This window comes from Oryctolagus cuniculus, chromosome 18, assembly GCF_964237555.1.
Source record: "Oryctolagus cuniculus chromosome 18, mOryCun1.1, whole genome shotgun sequence".
Taxonomy (NCBI): Eukaryota; Metazoa; Chordata; class Mammalia; order Lagomorpha; family Leporidae; genus Oryctolagus; species Oryctolagus cuniculus.
Genome location: NC_091449.1, coordinates 40,685,718 through 40,699,176, shown reverse-complemented (window position 1 = coordinate 40,699,176; position 13,459 = coordinate 40,685,718). Strand labels below are relative to the sequence as shown.

General features: G+C 56.8%; 1 protein-coding gene across 10 annotated transcripts in view; it reads right to left on the bottom strand.

Annotated features, from left to right (window-relative positions):
* NLRC5 (NLR family CARD domain containing 5) overlaps positions 1–13,459 on the bottom strand; it is an 87,692-nt gene that overhangs the window by 18,945 nt on the left and 55,288 nt on the right. For all 10 annotated transcript variants that reach the window (XR_007919914.2, XM_070061949.1, XM_051846793.2 and 7 more), the window contains 9 exons: positions 13,122–13,166; positions 12,249–12,338; positions 11,126–11,209; positions 8,890–8,973; positions 6,782–6,871; positions 6,530–6,592; positions 3,512–3,595; positions 1,002–1,085; positions 247–336 (listed from right to left, as the gene is read on the bottom strand). Coding sequence is in view for 9 of the 10 variants with exons in the window: in XM_070061949.1 (XP_069918050.1) it covers positions 247–336; positions 1,002–1,085; positions 3,512–3,595; positions 6,530–6,592; positions 6,782–6,871; positions 8,890–8,973; positions 11,126–11,209; positions 12,249–12,338; positions 13,122–13,166 (714 nt within the window). In the remaining variant the exon portion in view is untranslated. The remainder of the gene's footprint in view (positions 1–246; positions 337–1,001; positions 1,086–3,511; positions 3,596–6,529; positions 6,593–6,781; positions 6,872–8,889; positions 8,974–11,125; positions 11,210–12,248; positions 12,339–13,121; positions 13,167–13,459) is intronic.

Below are 13,459 nucleotides of genomic sequence, written 5' to 3'. Positions count from 1 at the left end.
GCAGCAGGAAAGGCCCCTGCCGACCGTCCGGGGGATTCTTGAGGATGGTGATCCTGGCTTCCCCTGCACCCAGGGCCTCCCTGGTCCCTGTGGCACTCGGGCATCGGGGGTGGGAATTAGGATCCCACGGTGAGGGAGCCCAGGGACACAGAGACCAGCGAGGTTGTCCCAAGTCACGCAGACAGAAGGCCACGGGGTAGGATTTTGCTTTGCTACCATCAGCCAGCGGCGCTAACACCTGCTTACCTCACTGAGGCCTCGCGGACACGTGGGCAGGAGGGCAGCATCTCCAGCAGGCTCAGGACGCTCTCCTGGGAGATGCTGTTGTGACTCAGGCTAGAAGGAAGAGGAGGCTGAAGATGGGGTGGGGACGCCACAGAGCCCTGCCCGACCCCCTCACCTCCCCTCTAGCTGTCACGTCCAGGCTGAGCCTCCCCTGTCCAGATGGAGACGCTGAGGCCCAGAGGGAGGGTCAGAAGGGACCCTGTCCCCACACAGGCAGCACAGGCGCCAGACCTCTGGAGCTATACCTGCTGCTGCCTGGTCTAGGGTAGGGACTCCCAGACTGCGGAGCCCAGTTGCCTAGCCCCTGGCTGGGGCTGTCAGGTCGCTGGGAGCTCAGGCCAGGGTGTGGATGGCTTCCCTCCCCCTGCTGTGGGGACATCTCCAAGTGTGTGCACTATAGCTTGGGTGGGAGGTGTGGCAGGGGCAGAATGGCCCAGGAGCTGGGTGCTACAGCCACATCAGCTACAAGGGACAGACTGCCCTGGGGCCAGCTTGGCTGCAGGGGTACAGGAGGGAGCAGGGCCACCTTGCCACGGACTGCAGTCTCTCTTGGGTGTCTGCCGGGGGCTCTGCCCATGTGAGCATGAGGGAAAGAGGACGGGATTCAAGGCTGGGGGGTTAAGGTCAGAACGGCTCCTTTCCCTTCCTGGTCCTTGTCCTCTGGGGTCCCCCAGGAATGCTCTCAAAAGCAGCTGTCCCGAGTGCTTCCCACGTACTCCAGCGATCCTGAGATGGGCATGCGTGGCAGACATTCCAGAAGGCGTCTGAGGCCGTCATCACCCAGCAGGTTTGCAGAGAGGCTGCGAGAGGGAGGGAGGGGTTGTGGGTGGTCAGATGTGCCTCTTCCAGCTCTGCTGGCCCTCGGGGACCGCAGCCACTGTGCCTACTGTCATTGCCACTTGACATTACCATGCTACTGCCAGCACAACTCAGCACCTCCGTGCCCACCTCCACCATCACCAGCCAGAATTACCACCAACTGCCGTATGCCCGCTGGCAGCCATCACCAGGACGGCACCACGCTGAGCCTGCCCTGGGCTTCCCTTCAGGATCTGCCCAGGGGCTTGTGCAGCTCTGAGCAGACTGCAGGAGCTGGAGGAAAGCCGGCAGTGAGCCTCCACCCTGCTCATGCCGGCACCGGCTGGGAGACTCGGTTTTGAGTGAGAGTCAATTCGAGAAAAAGGACAATGTTCCGAGGCGGCCTTCACCGCGCAGATTTCTTCTGCTAACTTGGGAATGTGGTGTCAGATGCTACACCTGAAGCCCCTTTTATGTCTCTTCGTTGTAGCATTCTGGGGTTCCGGCTACACTGGTAGAGGTAATGGAGCCCGAGTGCCCTGGTGAGCTAATTCTCTGTCTTCATCTTTGATGCTTCCTAGGCGTGTCTGGAGAACCATCACTTAAAAATTGGCTTGTCATGATGTAAGAAAAAGTTTCCCCTACAATGCAAAACTAAAGCTGAAAGACATATCGCTTTCATCTTTGAAATTCATCATTTTCATCAGCCACGTGGCTCTTTTTTGGCTACATCATAATATGAATTTAAATTGTGAGGTTTTTTTTTTTTTTTTTTTTTTTTTGGTAGACAGTTTTCTTTATTTCTCACGGGTACTAGACTCCCAGTGATGGCAAGCTAAGATTCCGTGTTGCATTAGCTGTGTGGCCTTGGCAAGCTCTTAAAGGCTTTGTGCCTCAGTCCCTTATCTGTAAAATGGGTACAACAGTAGTACCTAGGGTTGGTCGAAAGATAAAAGAACATGTATAAAAAGAATAGTGGGGAAAGCACTCCATGGATGACAGCTATTAGTATTTTCCACCCATGAGGGGGCTACCCTCTCAACAACACAAGAGCCTGCACATCCCTACTTGGCTGGCTCTGAGTCCCTCCTCAGGCAAAGGCATCTGGTGCTGTGACCACCTGCCAGGCACCCCACCCTCCCTACATTTTCATCCCCGTCTGCCAGCACAGCTTGAGCATCCTCTATCATCACGAGGCCGAGGGCCTCCGGGAAACTGGCTCCATGCCAGTGGGAGTGGGGCTGGCTACGGGGACGCCCTAGGTGAGAGCCTTCAGGCTGGTGGTTGGCACAGAGGTTCAGATGCCTCTTGGGATGTCTGCAGCTCCTCTCGGAGTGCCTGGTCCCAGTCCTGACTCCTCTGCTCCCGATTCCAGCTCCCTGCTCATCCTGTGCGTCCTGCGAGGCAGCTGAAGACGGCCCATATGCTTGTGTCCCTGCCACGCCCACGGGAGACCTGGATGGTGTTCCAAGCTCCTGGCTTTGGCCTGGCCCAGTCCTGGTTGCTGTGGGAATCTGGGGAGTGAACTAGAGGAAGGAGTTTTCTCTATCTCTCTGTCTCTCTTTATCTGTTTTTCTGCCTTTCAAAAAAGTAAATGAGGAACCAGCACTGTGGCTACGTGGCTAAGCCTCTGTCTGCGGCAGCATCCCAAATGGGCACCTGTTCGAGTCCTGGTTGCTCCTCTTCTGATCAAGCTCTCTGCTGATGGCTTGGGAAGGCAGTGAAAGATGGCCCTAGTCCTTGGGCCCCTGCACCCATGTGGGAGACCCAGACGAAGCTCCTGGCTTCGGATCGGCACAGCTCTGGCAGTTGTATCCATTTGGGGAGTGAACCAGTGGATGGAAGACCTCTCTCTCTGTCTCTCCCTGTCAGTAACCCTACCTCTCAAATAAATAAAAATCTTTTTAAAAAGTAAACGTTATTTTCTTTTTAAGATCCAGTTTATTTATTTGAAAGGCAGAGCATGCACACAAGCGTGGGAAAGAATTTCCTATCCCCAGCTCACTCCCCAAATGGCCACAACAGCCAAGGCTGGACCAGGCTGAAGCCCGGAGCAAGGGACGCTGTACAGACATCCCACATGGGTGCAGGGGCCCAAGCACTTGGGTCATCTTCTGCTGCTCCCGCAGGTGCATTAGCAGGGAGCTGCATCAGAAGTGGAGCAGCTGGGACTAGAATTAGTGCCCATGTAGAATGCTGGCATTGCAGGCGGGGGTTTAACCTGCTGTACCACAAGCTACTGGCCCCTTTAAATAAGCTCTAAAAAAAAATAAGTTGAAAAGATAAGAAGTACAATGTGACCAAGGGTCCCAGGCACGCTGCGACAGCCGGTCCTGGGAGCTGCAGAAAGCCACCACCAGCATACCGGCACAGTGGACACCCACACTCGGCCCTCCCAGCGCCTCCCGTCCTCTCCTCCCCCACTTACTCCAGCTGGCACAGGTCTTCACGCTTGCCCAGCACCGAGCACAGCGGCTCCACATGCTCCTGGGTGAGGCCGCAGCCGGCGAACCTGCAGGGCAGGGATCAGCGGGGGCACAGGCAGGGGGACTTGAACCACCTCTACCTGGCCAGGCCAGGGCGCTGCCTCTGAACTTCCAGGTGAGACCCCACCCAAGCTTGCATCCTCTGTGAACAGCCAGCACCCATGGCTCCCACCCCCACAGCAGACCCCACTGGGGCTCACAGGCTCCCTCTGTGGCCCCAACCCCAGCCACATCAGCATCCCTTGGGAACTTGAGATGCTAATTCTGTGACCTCAGCCAAACCCACTGAATCAGGGGCAAGGTCCTCCAGACGATTCTGGATCAAGTTCAAGTTGAACCACAGCTCATTTTCAGGTTTAGAACCTCCCTTCCCTGTCCCCCTCCCCCTAACAGACATAGCAGGTGGGGTAGGGGAGAATAAGGGTGATGAGAGCTACTAATGCTGGTTTTGTTTTTAAAGATAGATTTATTTATTTGTGTATTTGAAAGGTAGAGCAGGAGAGATCTTCCATCTGCCAATCATGCCTAAAAATGGCTACAACAGCTCCATGCTGCTGGACCCCTTGGTGAGGTTGCTAATTCCCCCTCCTGCTGAGGGCCAGGGGTCTCCACTGGCTGCCTGTGTGTCTTCCACACCTAACACTTGCTAAGCTCCCTTTTTAACAGAGAGCCTTCAGCAGGTGTCAAAGCAGGTGTTCCTGTGGCCAGGAACTCAATCCCAGTGCACCATGTGGGTAGCAGAGGCCAAGCACTTGCCATTATCTGCTGCCTTACCAGGTCCATTAGCAGGAAACTGGGCTAGAAGCAGAGCAGCTGGGACTCGAACTGGTGCTCTGATACGGGCTGCTGGTGTTGCAGGCGGCAGCTTAGCCCACTGCACAACGCCAGCCCCTAATGCTGGGATTTAAAGCAATAGTCTGCCTTCGAGAGGCTAACAAGAGATCACATAATATGATAAATGAAGGGGCTATGGCTAATGAGCAATTTTTAAAAATCTTGAAATCAGCAATTTCCTAAGCTCAATATATTACATTTTTATCCCCATTACTCCTCTTCACTTTTCCATATTCCTAAATTCCCTATTAGAGTCTTATTTACTTCATATTTTCTTTAAACCACCTCACTCTCTTTACCAAATACATTTACTATGAAAGGAAACTTGGTATCGATAACTTAGAAGGAAAACCATCACTGCACAGAGCACGGCACGAGAATGCAAGTGAACAGGAACACGGTGCACAGAAGCCGCGGGCAGGCGTCCCGTCTCGGAGCCCTGGGATCCCACCCCCAGCTCCCTGCCAGTGCAGAGCCCAGGAAGCAGCAGGTGAGGGCTCAGGTAACTGGGTCCCTGCCACCCAAGCAGGAGACCTGACTTCACCTCCGGGGCTCTGGCTCCAGCCCAGCCCTGGCTGCTGTGAGCAATTGGGGAGTGAACCAGTGAACCGGAGCTCGCGCTTGCTTGCTCGCTCGCTCTCTCTTGCTCTCTCTCTCTCCTTCTCAAATACATAAAAATTTAAAACAGTTTTTGAAAACTGAAGCCACATGTTTGAGGAGATAACTATGCTTACTCCAATGGGACGTCACACCATGTATCCGTACAGCAAAACATCACATGGACGCCCATAAGTACAATTTTTATGTGTCAATTAAAGAAATAAATTTTTTAAAAAATTGAGGGCAGACATTGACACCTGCTGAAGGCTCTCTGTTAAAAAGGGAGCTTAGCAAGTGTTAGGTATGGAGGACACACAGGCAGCCAGCGGGGACCCCTGGCCCTCGGCAGGAGGGGGAATCAGCAATCTCACCAAGGGGGTCCAGCGGCATGGAGCTAGCCTCCTAAAAGTCACCCCTCCCAGCCTGTGTCCTGTGTTTTGGAAAATGCGGACTTGGAAACTATCAAGTCAGGATGCCGTTGGGCTAGGTCTTGGCTCAACCACGGCTCTCAGCCTCCTGTTGTTACAGGGCCGGCGAGCTGAGAATGGCATCTAGGTTTCCAAATGGTTGAGAAAGAAAGCCAAGATCATGTCTCATGACACAACCGTTATAGGAGATTCGAGTTGCAGAGTCACGAACCCCGATTCAATCAGCAGCTGCCACAGACACTGCCTGGCCTGCACAACCCCAGTGTTCACTACCGAGGCTTTTACAGAAAAAGCTCGAAGGGCTGCAGCTGAGCAGCGCAATCAGACTGACGGCCTGCAGTCAACTGACGGCCTGCGGTCAAGTCCCAGCTCCACCCCTTCCTGCTGCGTGACCACAGCTGGGAGGCTTATCCGGGCTGATTTGCACAAGGCCAGCAGAAGGGCAGCTCTCTGTAAATGTCAGCTATTCTATTTCTCATTTATTTCATTTATTTCGCAGCTGGAAGGGGCTGGCCTGAGGTCTCATGGAGAGCCAGTGGCATCGAATGCTTACTAGAAACATCATCCCTGCATTCAGAGGTTGCCCTCTCGCCCCACTGTCCCACCCCCCAGTGCAATGTCTTCCTTCCCGTCATCCTGAGCCACCCACCGAGCACCCGTCCAGGACTTGGCTGGGAAGGGCAGGGGCACCCGTGAGAACCCTATGTTGTGCACCTGCTTTATTTCTCCTCACAAATACTCTGATATTGTAGCGCCCCCTGCAGCTGCAGACGCTGAGGATCAGAGTGGTGGGGTGGCTTGCCCAAGGTCACCTTGTCCATGTCCCAGGCGCCTGTGGACTGGGACTTAGAAGCCAGTGGGCGGTTTGTGAAGCCCTCACCATAGCCCTGGGCCCTCTGAGTGCTGATCCAGGCTGATGCAGACTCTGTTTGTGCTTCCCCATAGCACAGCCCTCTCTGGACTTGTGTTTCTTCGTGGAGGGCTAAACAGGTCCCTGTGCTGGGTCATTCCAGGGAAACACCCTGTGGCAGGAAGCCTGGCCTCTGCTCTGGCCCCCAACACCCACCTGCTGCCAGGGCACCATTCAGGGGGGCTTACCTGCAGCATACCCCTCCCTGCTCCTCGCTAGACTTGAAGAGCAGTGTCGCATGACGCAGGGACCTGGAGACACAGCAGCACCTGGTCAGCCACCCTTGGACACAGCCCCAGGAACTCCAGGGGGGCAGGTCCCCAACCTCCAGAAACTAGTCTCTACCTTGCGTCCTATCGCCTTCATCCTGCCCACTCACCCAATGACTCCAGGCCCCAACCCCCCAACGCTACTCCTGATTGGCCCACGGCGATGCCCACCTGAGCTCCACCTTCTGAACCTGCGGGCACTTGCTGAAGACTTCGGCCAGCAGGAAGGGGCTTCTGGGGGTCAGGCCCGTCTCGCTCAGCCTGAGAAGGACGGGGGCAGAGCCAAGCAGGATCAGCGGACAAGGAACCTGGGAGGGCCGGCAGCTCAGCCAGCAATAAGGAGAAAGGCGTGGAGCCCAGGGGGGATGCAACGGGACTCGGGGTGGGGGGGCAGACTTGGGTCTGCAGCCCAGCTCTGCTTACTGGCTGTGTGCCTTGCGCAAGTCACATAGCCTCTCTGAGCCCCGTTTCCTCATCTGACCACGTGAGACCCTCCTCTCGGGGTGCTGGAGGCTTTAATGAGCTCCAGCTGGGCACTCTCTGCATGATGCCCGCGCGTGCCGTGTCACCCACAGCACGGATCCCACAGGTGAGTCCTCGCTGAGAGAACGGGCGCCGTGAGCAGCATGGGGACGGGGGCGTGTCCTGAGCCTGAGCGGAGGGCAGCAGCAGCCACACCTCCACTCGCCAGGCCTCGCAATGACCCCGAGAGGGAGACCAGGCTGTCCTGTCCTTGGGGGCTTCCTTAACCTCTGAGTTTCCCTTGCCCCACAAACCCTCCACCAGCCGAGATTCTCTCTGCATCCTCGCACCCCCCCAAACCAGTCAGCAGCCCCCCACGTCTCACCCCCTGCCTGCACACAGCTCCTCCAGGCCTCGCCACCCAGCAGACTGACCCTGGCAAAGCCACACCATTCCTCAGCCTTTCAAGTTCTCCTGGACCAAAACCCAAGCTCCGGGCTGGGGCTCCCAGGCACTGTGGGCCGGTTCTGGCCCATCTCTCTCCACTTCCTTCCCTAGCACTCACCCCATCAGCCACTGTGCTGCAGGCTGTTCCTGGAAGTCATGGGGCTCAATCAGGCCTCAGGGGGACGCCCACACACTCTCTCTGCTCCTTCTGCTTGGAACGTGGTTTCCTGCTCTCCCCAAGGCTGGCTCCCTCTCCTCCTCCAGGTAGCAGCCCTGATAACTCAGCCATCCTCTCAATCACCTCGCTAGCCCCTCCTTCCCCATCACCTGGGAAAACACCTGATGGCAGGCTGCATTCCTCTTACTTGATTGTACTTTGCTTACTGTGTAGCCCCCTCTACTACAAGAGGGGCTCTGACATGTCAGTCCCTGGTTTCCTGTTTTTCTCTGCTGTGTCTGCAGCTCCCTGCAGGTGCATGGCCACTATGGGTTGAGGAACACAAAGTTTAAGCCCTGGCAAGGGTCAGGCTGGCCACCCGACTCCAAGGACAGATGAGGAGGTACGGGCTGATGCTGTGGGACAGGTATAGAGAAACTCCTTTCTGGTCTGCCACTTTCTGCGGCCAGGAGCCCTCCCTGGGCACTGTGGGGCCACTGTGGGTGCCATGGGGTGGCCCGTGTTGCTTTGCACCTGTTGTCAACTGTCTCCTCTCTCCCTCTCCATCAGACCCCAGTGAAGTGAGATGCTGGAGATGACAGGCGCCACCTGAGGCCCCCGACAGGGGCTTGGCCTTAGCACCTGCGCTGCTGTCATTAATATGATGATTCAATTTCTATCTCAGCTGCAGCTGCTTTCTCTCCTGCTTGAGGAATATTTAAAGAAAATCCTTTTCAAATCCTAACTGAGCTGAAATTAGAAAAGAGGGTTTTAAATACCGTGGGGCACACTGTGAAATGAATGACATGATGACCTCTCAAAAAGTGTGTCACCCCCCCCCCCACACACACACGGGTGGCCTGGCTGTGGGTGGGGAGATCATGAGAGCTCATTGGTCACAGGCCTTCCGTTCTCCAGGGGGCTTTTTCTGCACCTGTCTTGCTTGAGTTCCAATCCTGGGGAGGGGCTGGGAAATACCAAGCCCATTTGTCAAATGAGGAAACTGAGGCCCAGAGGGGACACATAAGTCCCTTGGAGGCTGACAAAGTATTTGAGTACAGCTAGAAGCAGATCTGAGTCCCCAGTTGTGACCAGGCAAGAAAGAATGGAACCAGCCACGGGAAGGGGCCGTGGGGGAAAAGGGGTGGGCTTTGAGAAGCGGGCGCCTCCAGGTCCCAGGCACAGGGAACAGGGGATGGAAGCTGAGTCTTACTGCAGCAGCCGCAGCTGGGGGAGCCGGGGCAGGCAACACAGCAGCGTCTCCAGGCCCTGCTCGCTCAGGGCCTCACAGGACAATCTGTGAAACAAAGCATTTGAATAAGGTGAAGGAACCTTCCAGAAAAGCCAGGAGTATCACCCCACAGCCTGGAGACAGGGCCCGACCAGAGTGACCCGGAACATCTCCCCACCTCCCCGTGCTGGATCCTTGAGTTAGCCTTGGGGCTGCAGGAAGGGAGAGTTTGGGAAAGACCTGGGCTAAGCCAAATGAAGCCGTTGTCTTTACTGTGGGACTTCCCGGAGCCTTGGACTGGCCGCTGCTGTGCGGTGTGAGTTTCCAAGGGGCTCACACAGACCATTTCCCAAACTCAACGGGCTAGCGGGATTCTCCATGTGCCCAGGAGATGCATGGGCCAGGAACACACTTGCTAAGGAAAGAATGCTGCCTTAGCCCAATATATAGGGCTATAGGGGCCAATATATACATATTAGCCCAATCAGCAGATGGAAGATCTCGGTCTCTCCCTTTCTACCTGTCACTCTGCTTTTCAAATCAATCAATCTTTTTTTTTTTTTTTGACAGGCAGAGTGGACAGAGAGAGAGAGAGACAGAGAGAAAGGTCTTCCTTTCGCCGTTGGTTCACCCTCCAATGGCTGCCGCGGCCGGCACGCTGCAGCAGGTGCACCGCGCTGATCCGAAGGCAGGATCCAGGTACTTATCCTGGCCTCCCATGGGGTGCAGGGCCCAAGCACTTGGGCCATCCTCCACTGCACTCCCTGGCCACAGCAGAGAGCTGGCCTGGAAGAGGGGCAACCGGGACAGAATCTGGCGCCCCGACCGGGACTAGAACCCGGTGTGCCGGCGCCGCAAGGTGGAGGATTAGCCTATTGAGCAACGGTGCCGGCCAACCAATCTTATTTTAAAAGATTCATTGATTTATTTGACAGAGTGACAGCAAGAAGAGGAGAGACAGAAAGAACTTCCATCTGCTGGTTCACTCCCCAAATGGCCACAACAGCTGGAGCTGGGCCAATCTGAAGCCAGGAGTTTCTTCTGGGTCTCCCATATGGGTGGCAGGGGTCTTCTGCTTTCCCAGGTGCATTAGCAGGGAGCCGGATTGGAAGTAGAGCAGCCGGGACAAACTGGTGGCCATGTGGGATGCTGGCATGGCAGGCGGCAGCTTTACCCACTACGCCACAACACCAGCTCCAATAAAACTTTTTGTTTTGTTGAATGGGAGCCACGTGTCTTGAAGTTCAGGGAAAGCCACGTCATAGTGAGACTAGAGCTAGCGGCAGAGATCACACATGGGCTATCCAACAACGTCTAAGCACCGCCCCTCTTGGCCTGCGTTTGCACCTGGAGAAGGTGACAGGCAGGAAACCCACAGGGCTCAACAGGGAGGACCTTGTTGGAAGGACTGGGATGGTGTGCCAGAAGGGAGCTGGAAATTGCAGCAAAACAGAAAACACGTAAGGTGTGATGGCAGCGAAACTGTAGCCCCAGCCCGTGGGCAGCTGCACACACAGGCTGAGCAGCCCGAGTCCGAAAATCCGCAATGAGAAGTGCTTCACGGGTGGGGCTTTGTGAGCACGAGTGGAAAACCCCACAGCTGTCTCAGGGGATGCCGCATGGTGAAAACCCAGGCGCACCAGAGCTGCATAAAGTTACCTTCAAGCCACGCACGCAAGGTCTAAGTGACGCACACGCTCGGGCCCCAGCCCCACTCAACCTCATTAGGCATATGCAGATAGTGTAAAATGCGGAAAAAAAAACAAAACAACTCGAAATACTTCTGGTCCCATGCATTTTGGATGATACTCAAGCTGTAGGTACAAACCGAATATGCAAATGCCAAGTGGACAGGGGACAGCGCTGATGTGATGAGAGGAAGAGGTTGTCTAGGGGACACTGGTTTTGCCTTGGATTTTTTTGTTTTTAGGTCATCATGACCATAAGGAGGCCCGAAGTGAAAACCCCCTGCCCGAAGTCAGGTGGCTCCCAGGGGCAGAGCTGAGACTCCTGGTTCCAAGGCAGCCCCTGGTCAAGGACTCAGATGGGGCCCCAAGGGTGCGGCCAGCAGAGCCCCTGGGGAGCTGAGTGGATGGGGAAGGTGAGAACTGAGCCGTGTCTCTGTACAGGAAGCACATGGGGCCCTGAGCTGGGGACATTCACCTGGCCTCTCCCAGCACCCTCTCCTGGTTCGCGGGGCCGTGCCCCCATCACTTACTGGACTTCCAGTGGCCCTGGGCACTCCTGCAGAGCCGCGATGAGGCAGGTGATGCTTGGGGGCTCCAGCTGACACTCGCTGAGGCTGCGAAGGGGCAGGACAGGGATGAGAGACGGCCCAGGGCTCCTGCCCGACCCAGCTGTCTCCTTCTCCCATGTAGGCCACAGGCTCCTGCCTTTGCAGGCTGCTCTCCTCTGCCACCGCTGGGAGCCACAGCGGGGCTCCCGGGGGACCGCCGCCCGTGTCTCAGCTCTACTGCTGCGTAAACCCCTCTGTGGCTCCCCACTGCCCACAGGCGGAAAGAGACATGCCTTCCTCAGGGCCTCATGCACCTCCACGCTTCCTGTCTTTTGGCCACGCTGGATTGCGTCCCCCTGCCCAGCCGCGGCGACTCTGTCCAGGCCCCAGCCTCTCTCTCAGGGGAGGGGGGCGTCCCAGGAGCCCCTCGCGGCAGAGCTGGGACAGCCTCCAACGAAAGCCTTTCCCCACACCCCTTTCTTTCTTTTTTAAAGATTTATTTTATTTATTTGAAAGGCAGAGTGATGGGGGGGTGGGGAGAGAGAGAGAGAGAGAGAGAAAGAGAAACTCTTCTATCCACTGGTTTATTCCCCGGATGCCCACAAGAGCTAGGGCTGGGCCAGGCTGAAGCCAAGAACTCCATCCGGATCTGCTACATGGGTGGTAGGGGCCAAGCACTTGGGCCATCATCTGCTGCCTTCCTGGGTGCATTAGCGGGGAAATGAATGGGAAGGGAGGAGCCGGGACTCAAACCAGCGCTCTGATATGGGATGCCGGCGTTGGAAGCTGTGGCTTAATCCACTCCTCCACAATGCTGACCCCCACCAGCTTTCTTGTGGATGGGTAAGACATTGGAGGAGAGGGCAGCTCTTTTCTTTCGGGACGATGGGTGCCCTTAAAGCAGACAGCAACCCAGGAGGCCCGAGGTGAAAACCGTCTCCCTGTCCCCAGCCCAGGGAGTGCTGCGCTGTCCTGCTCCTGGAGTCCCCTCCCTACGGAGAACACTGGGGGCTGCAGCCCTCCCACTGGTCCCTCTTTCTCCCGCCTTGTTCAAATGCTCTCTTCCCTCAGACCCGCCCACGAAGGAGAAGCCGTGAGGCCGTACCGAAAGCTTCTGGGGCCGTGGCGCGGTCTGAACCCCGGCAGCTGGGCTCCAGCTGAGCAGTCTGGCAGAGGGCCGGCAGCCAGCACCTCCCTGGGGTGGGCAAGCGGTTTGGGAAGGAAAGTTCAAGTCATCCACACTGGGCTCCCAGCCTCAGCAGTTCTGGGTTCTGGGAGGGGGCCTAGAGACCACCAAGTCTCTAGACCCCAGCCCAGCCCCTCTTTTGTACAGGTGGGGAAACTGAGGCCCAGTGAAGAGAAGCAAGAGTGCAAGAAGCCAGCAGCTTCTCTGTCCACGTGGGGGCTGCCAGGACAGGCCCCTTGTCTCTGGCCACCAGCCTGGCATCCACACCAACTCTGCCTCCCTGTGCCCCCGTTCTTCTGCCACAAGAAGCCAGAGGGTCCCTAGAAACAGAGTCCCTGGCTGGGGAAGCCACCTCCCAGCCGTGGGTAGCGCTTCACTCAGCCCGCCTGGAGGGCAGGGCGTCCTCCGTGCACACCAGCTGCAAACCCTCTCCGCCCGCGCCCCAGGTCTGGGTCAGGACTCCCGTGCCTACTAGGCGGCAGCCGAGAACACCTGTCTGAGCGGCGCTAAGACAGCAGGGGCTCTAGGCTCAGAGGGTCCTGAGTCGCAGAACCACAACTGCTCCCCCAGCCCCTCCCACACAGCAGCAACTGGGAGCACCTGCTCGGAGTCTGCGTCCCTCCCACCTGTGTTGACTTCATCCAAGGCAGACTGAAAGCAGCTGAGTGCTGTTTCGAAGGGGCAGGCAGGGGCAGAACTAAGCAGCGACTAACCCCGGGTGCAGGCTTCGGTCAGCAGGGGTCTGGGGCTGGCGGGTAGGGGAGGGAAGCCCACACCACCTCCAGGGCTCACCTGCCTGGCTCATCACCTCTCAGGAGGATGCGCTGACTCCTAAAGCTGCAAGAAGAACGGAGGCAGCCGCCTGAGAAAGGGCGTGGACCCCCTCCTAGGCAGGAGCAAGGGCCCATGTGGCAGGTGAAGGGGGGCTGGGGAGGAGGCTGCCTTCCCAGCAGCCTCGGCTGTCAAGGCACCTGCAAAGCCCTCCGCCCACATCGTCACGTTTGACTCTCACAATAAAACCAAGGGAAGGAATCCTCAGCTCCATTTTACAGATGCGGAAACTGAGGCATGGAGAGGATCCAGGATGCACTCCAAGTAGCCAAGCCTGGTCCACGTGCTACAGCACAGCC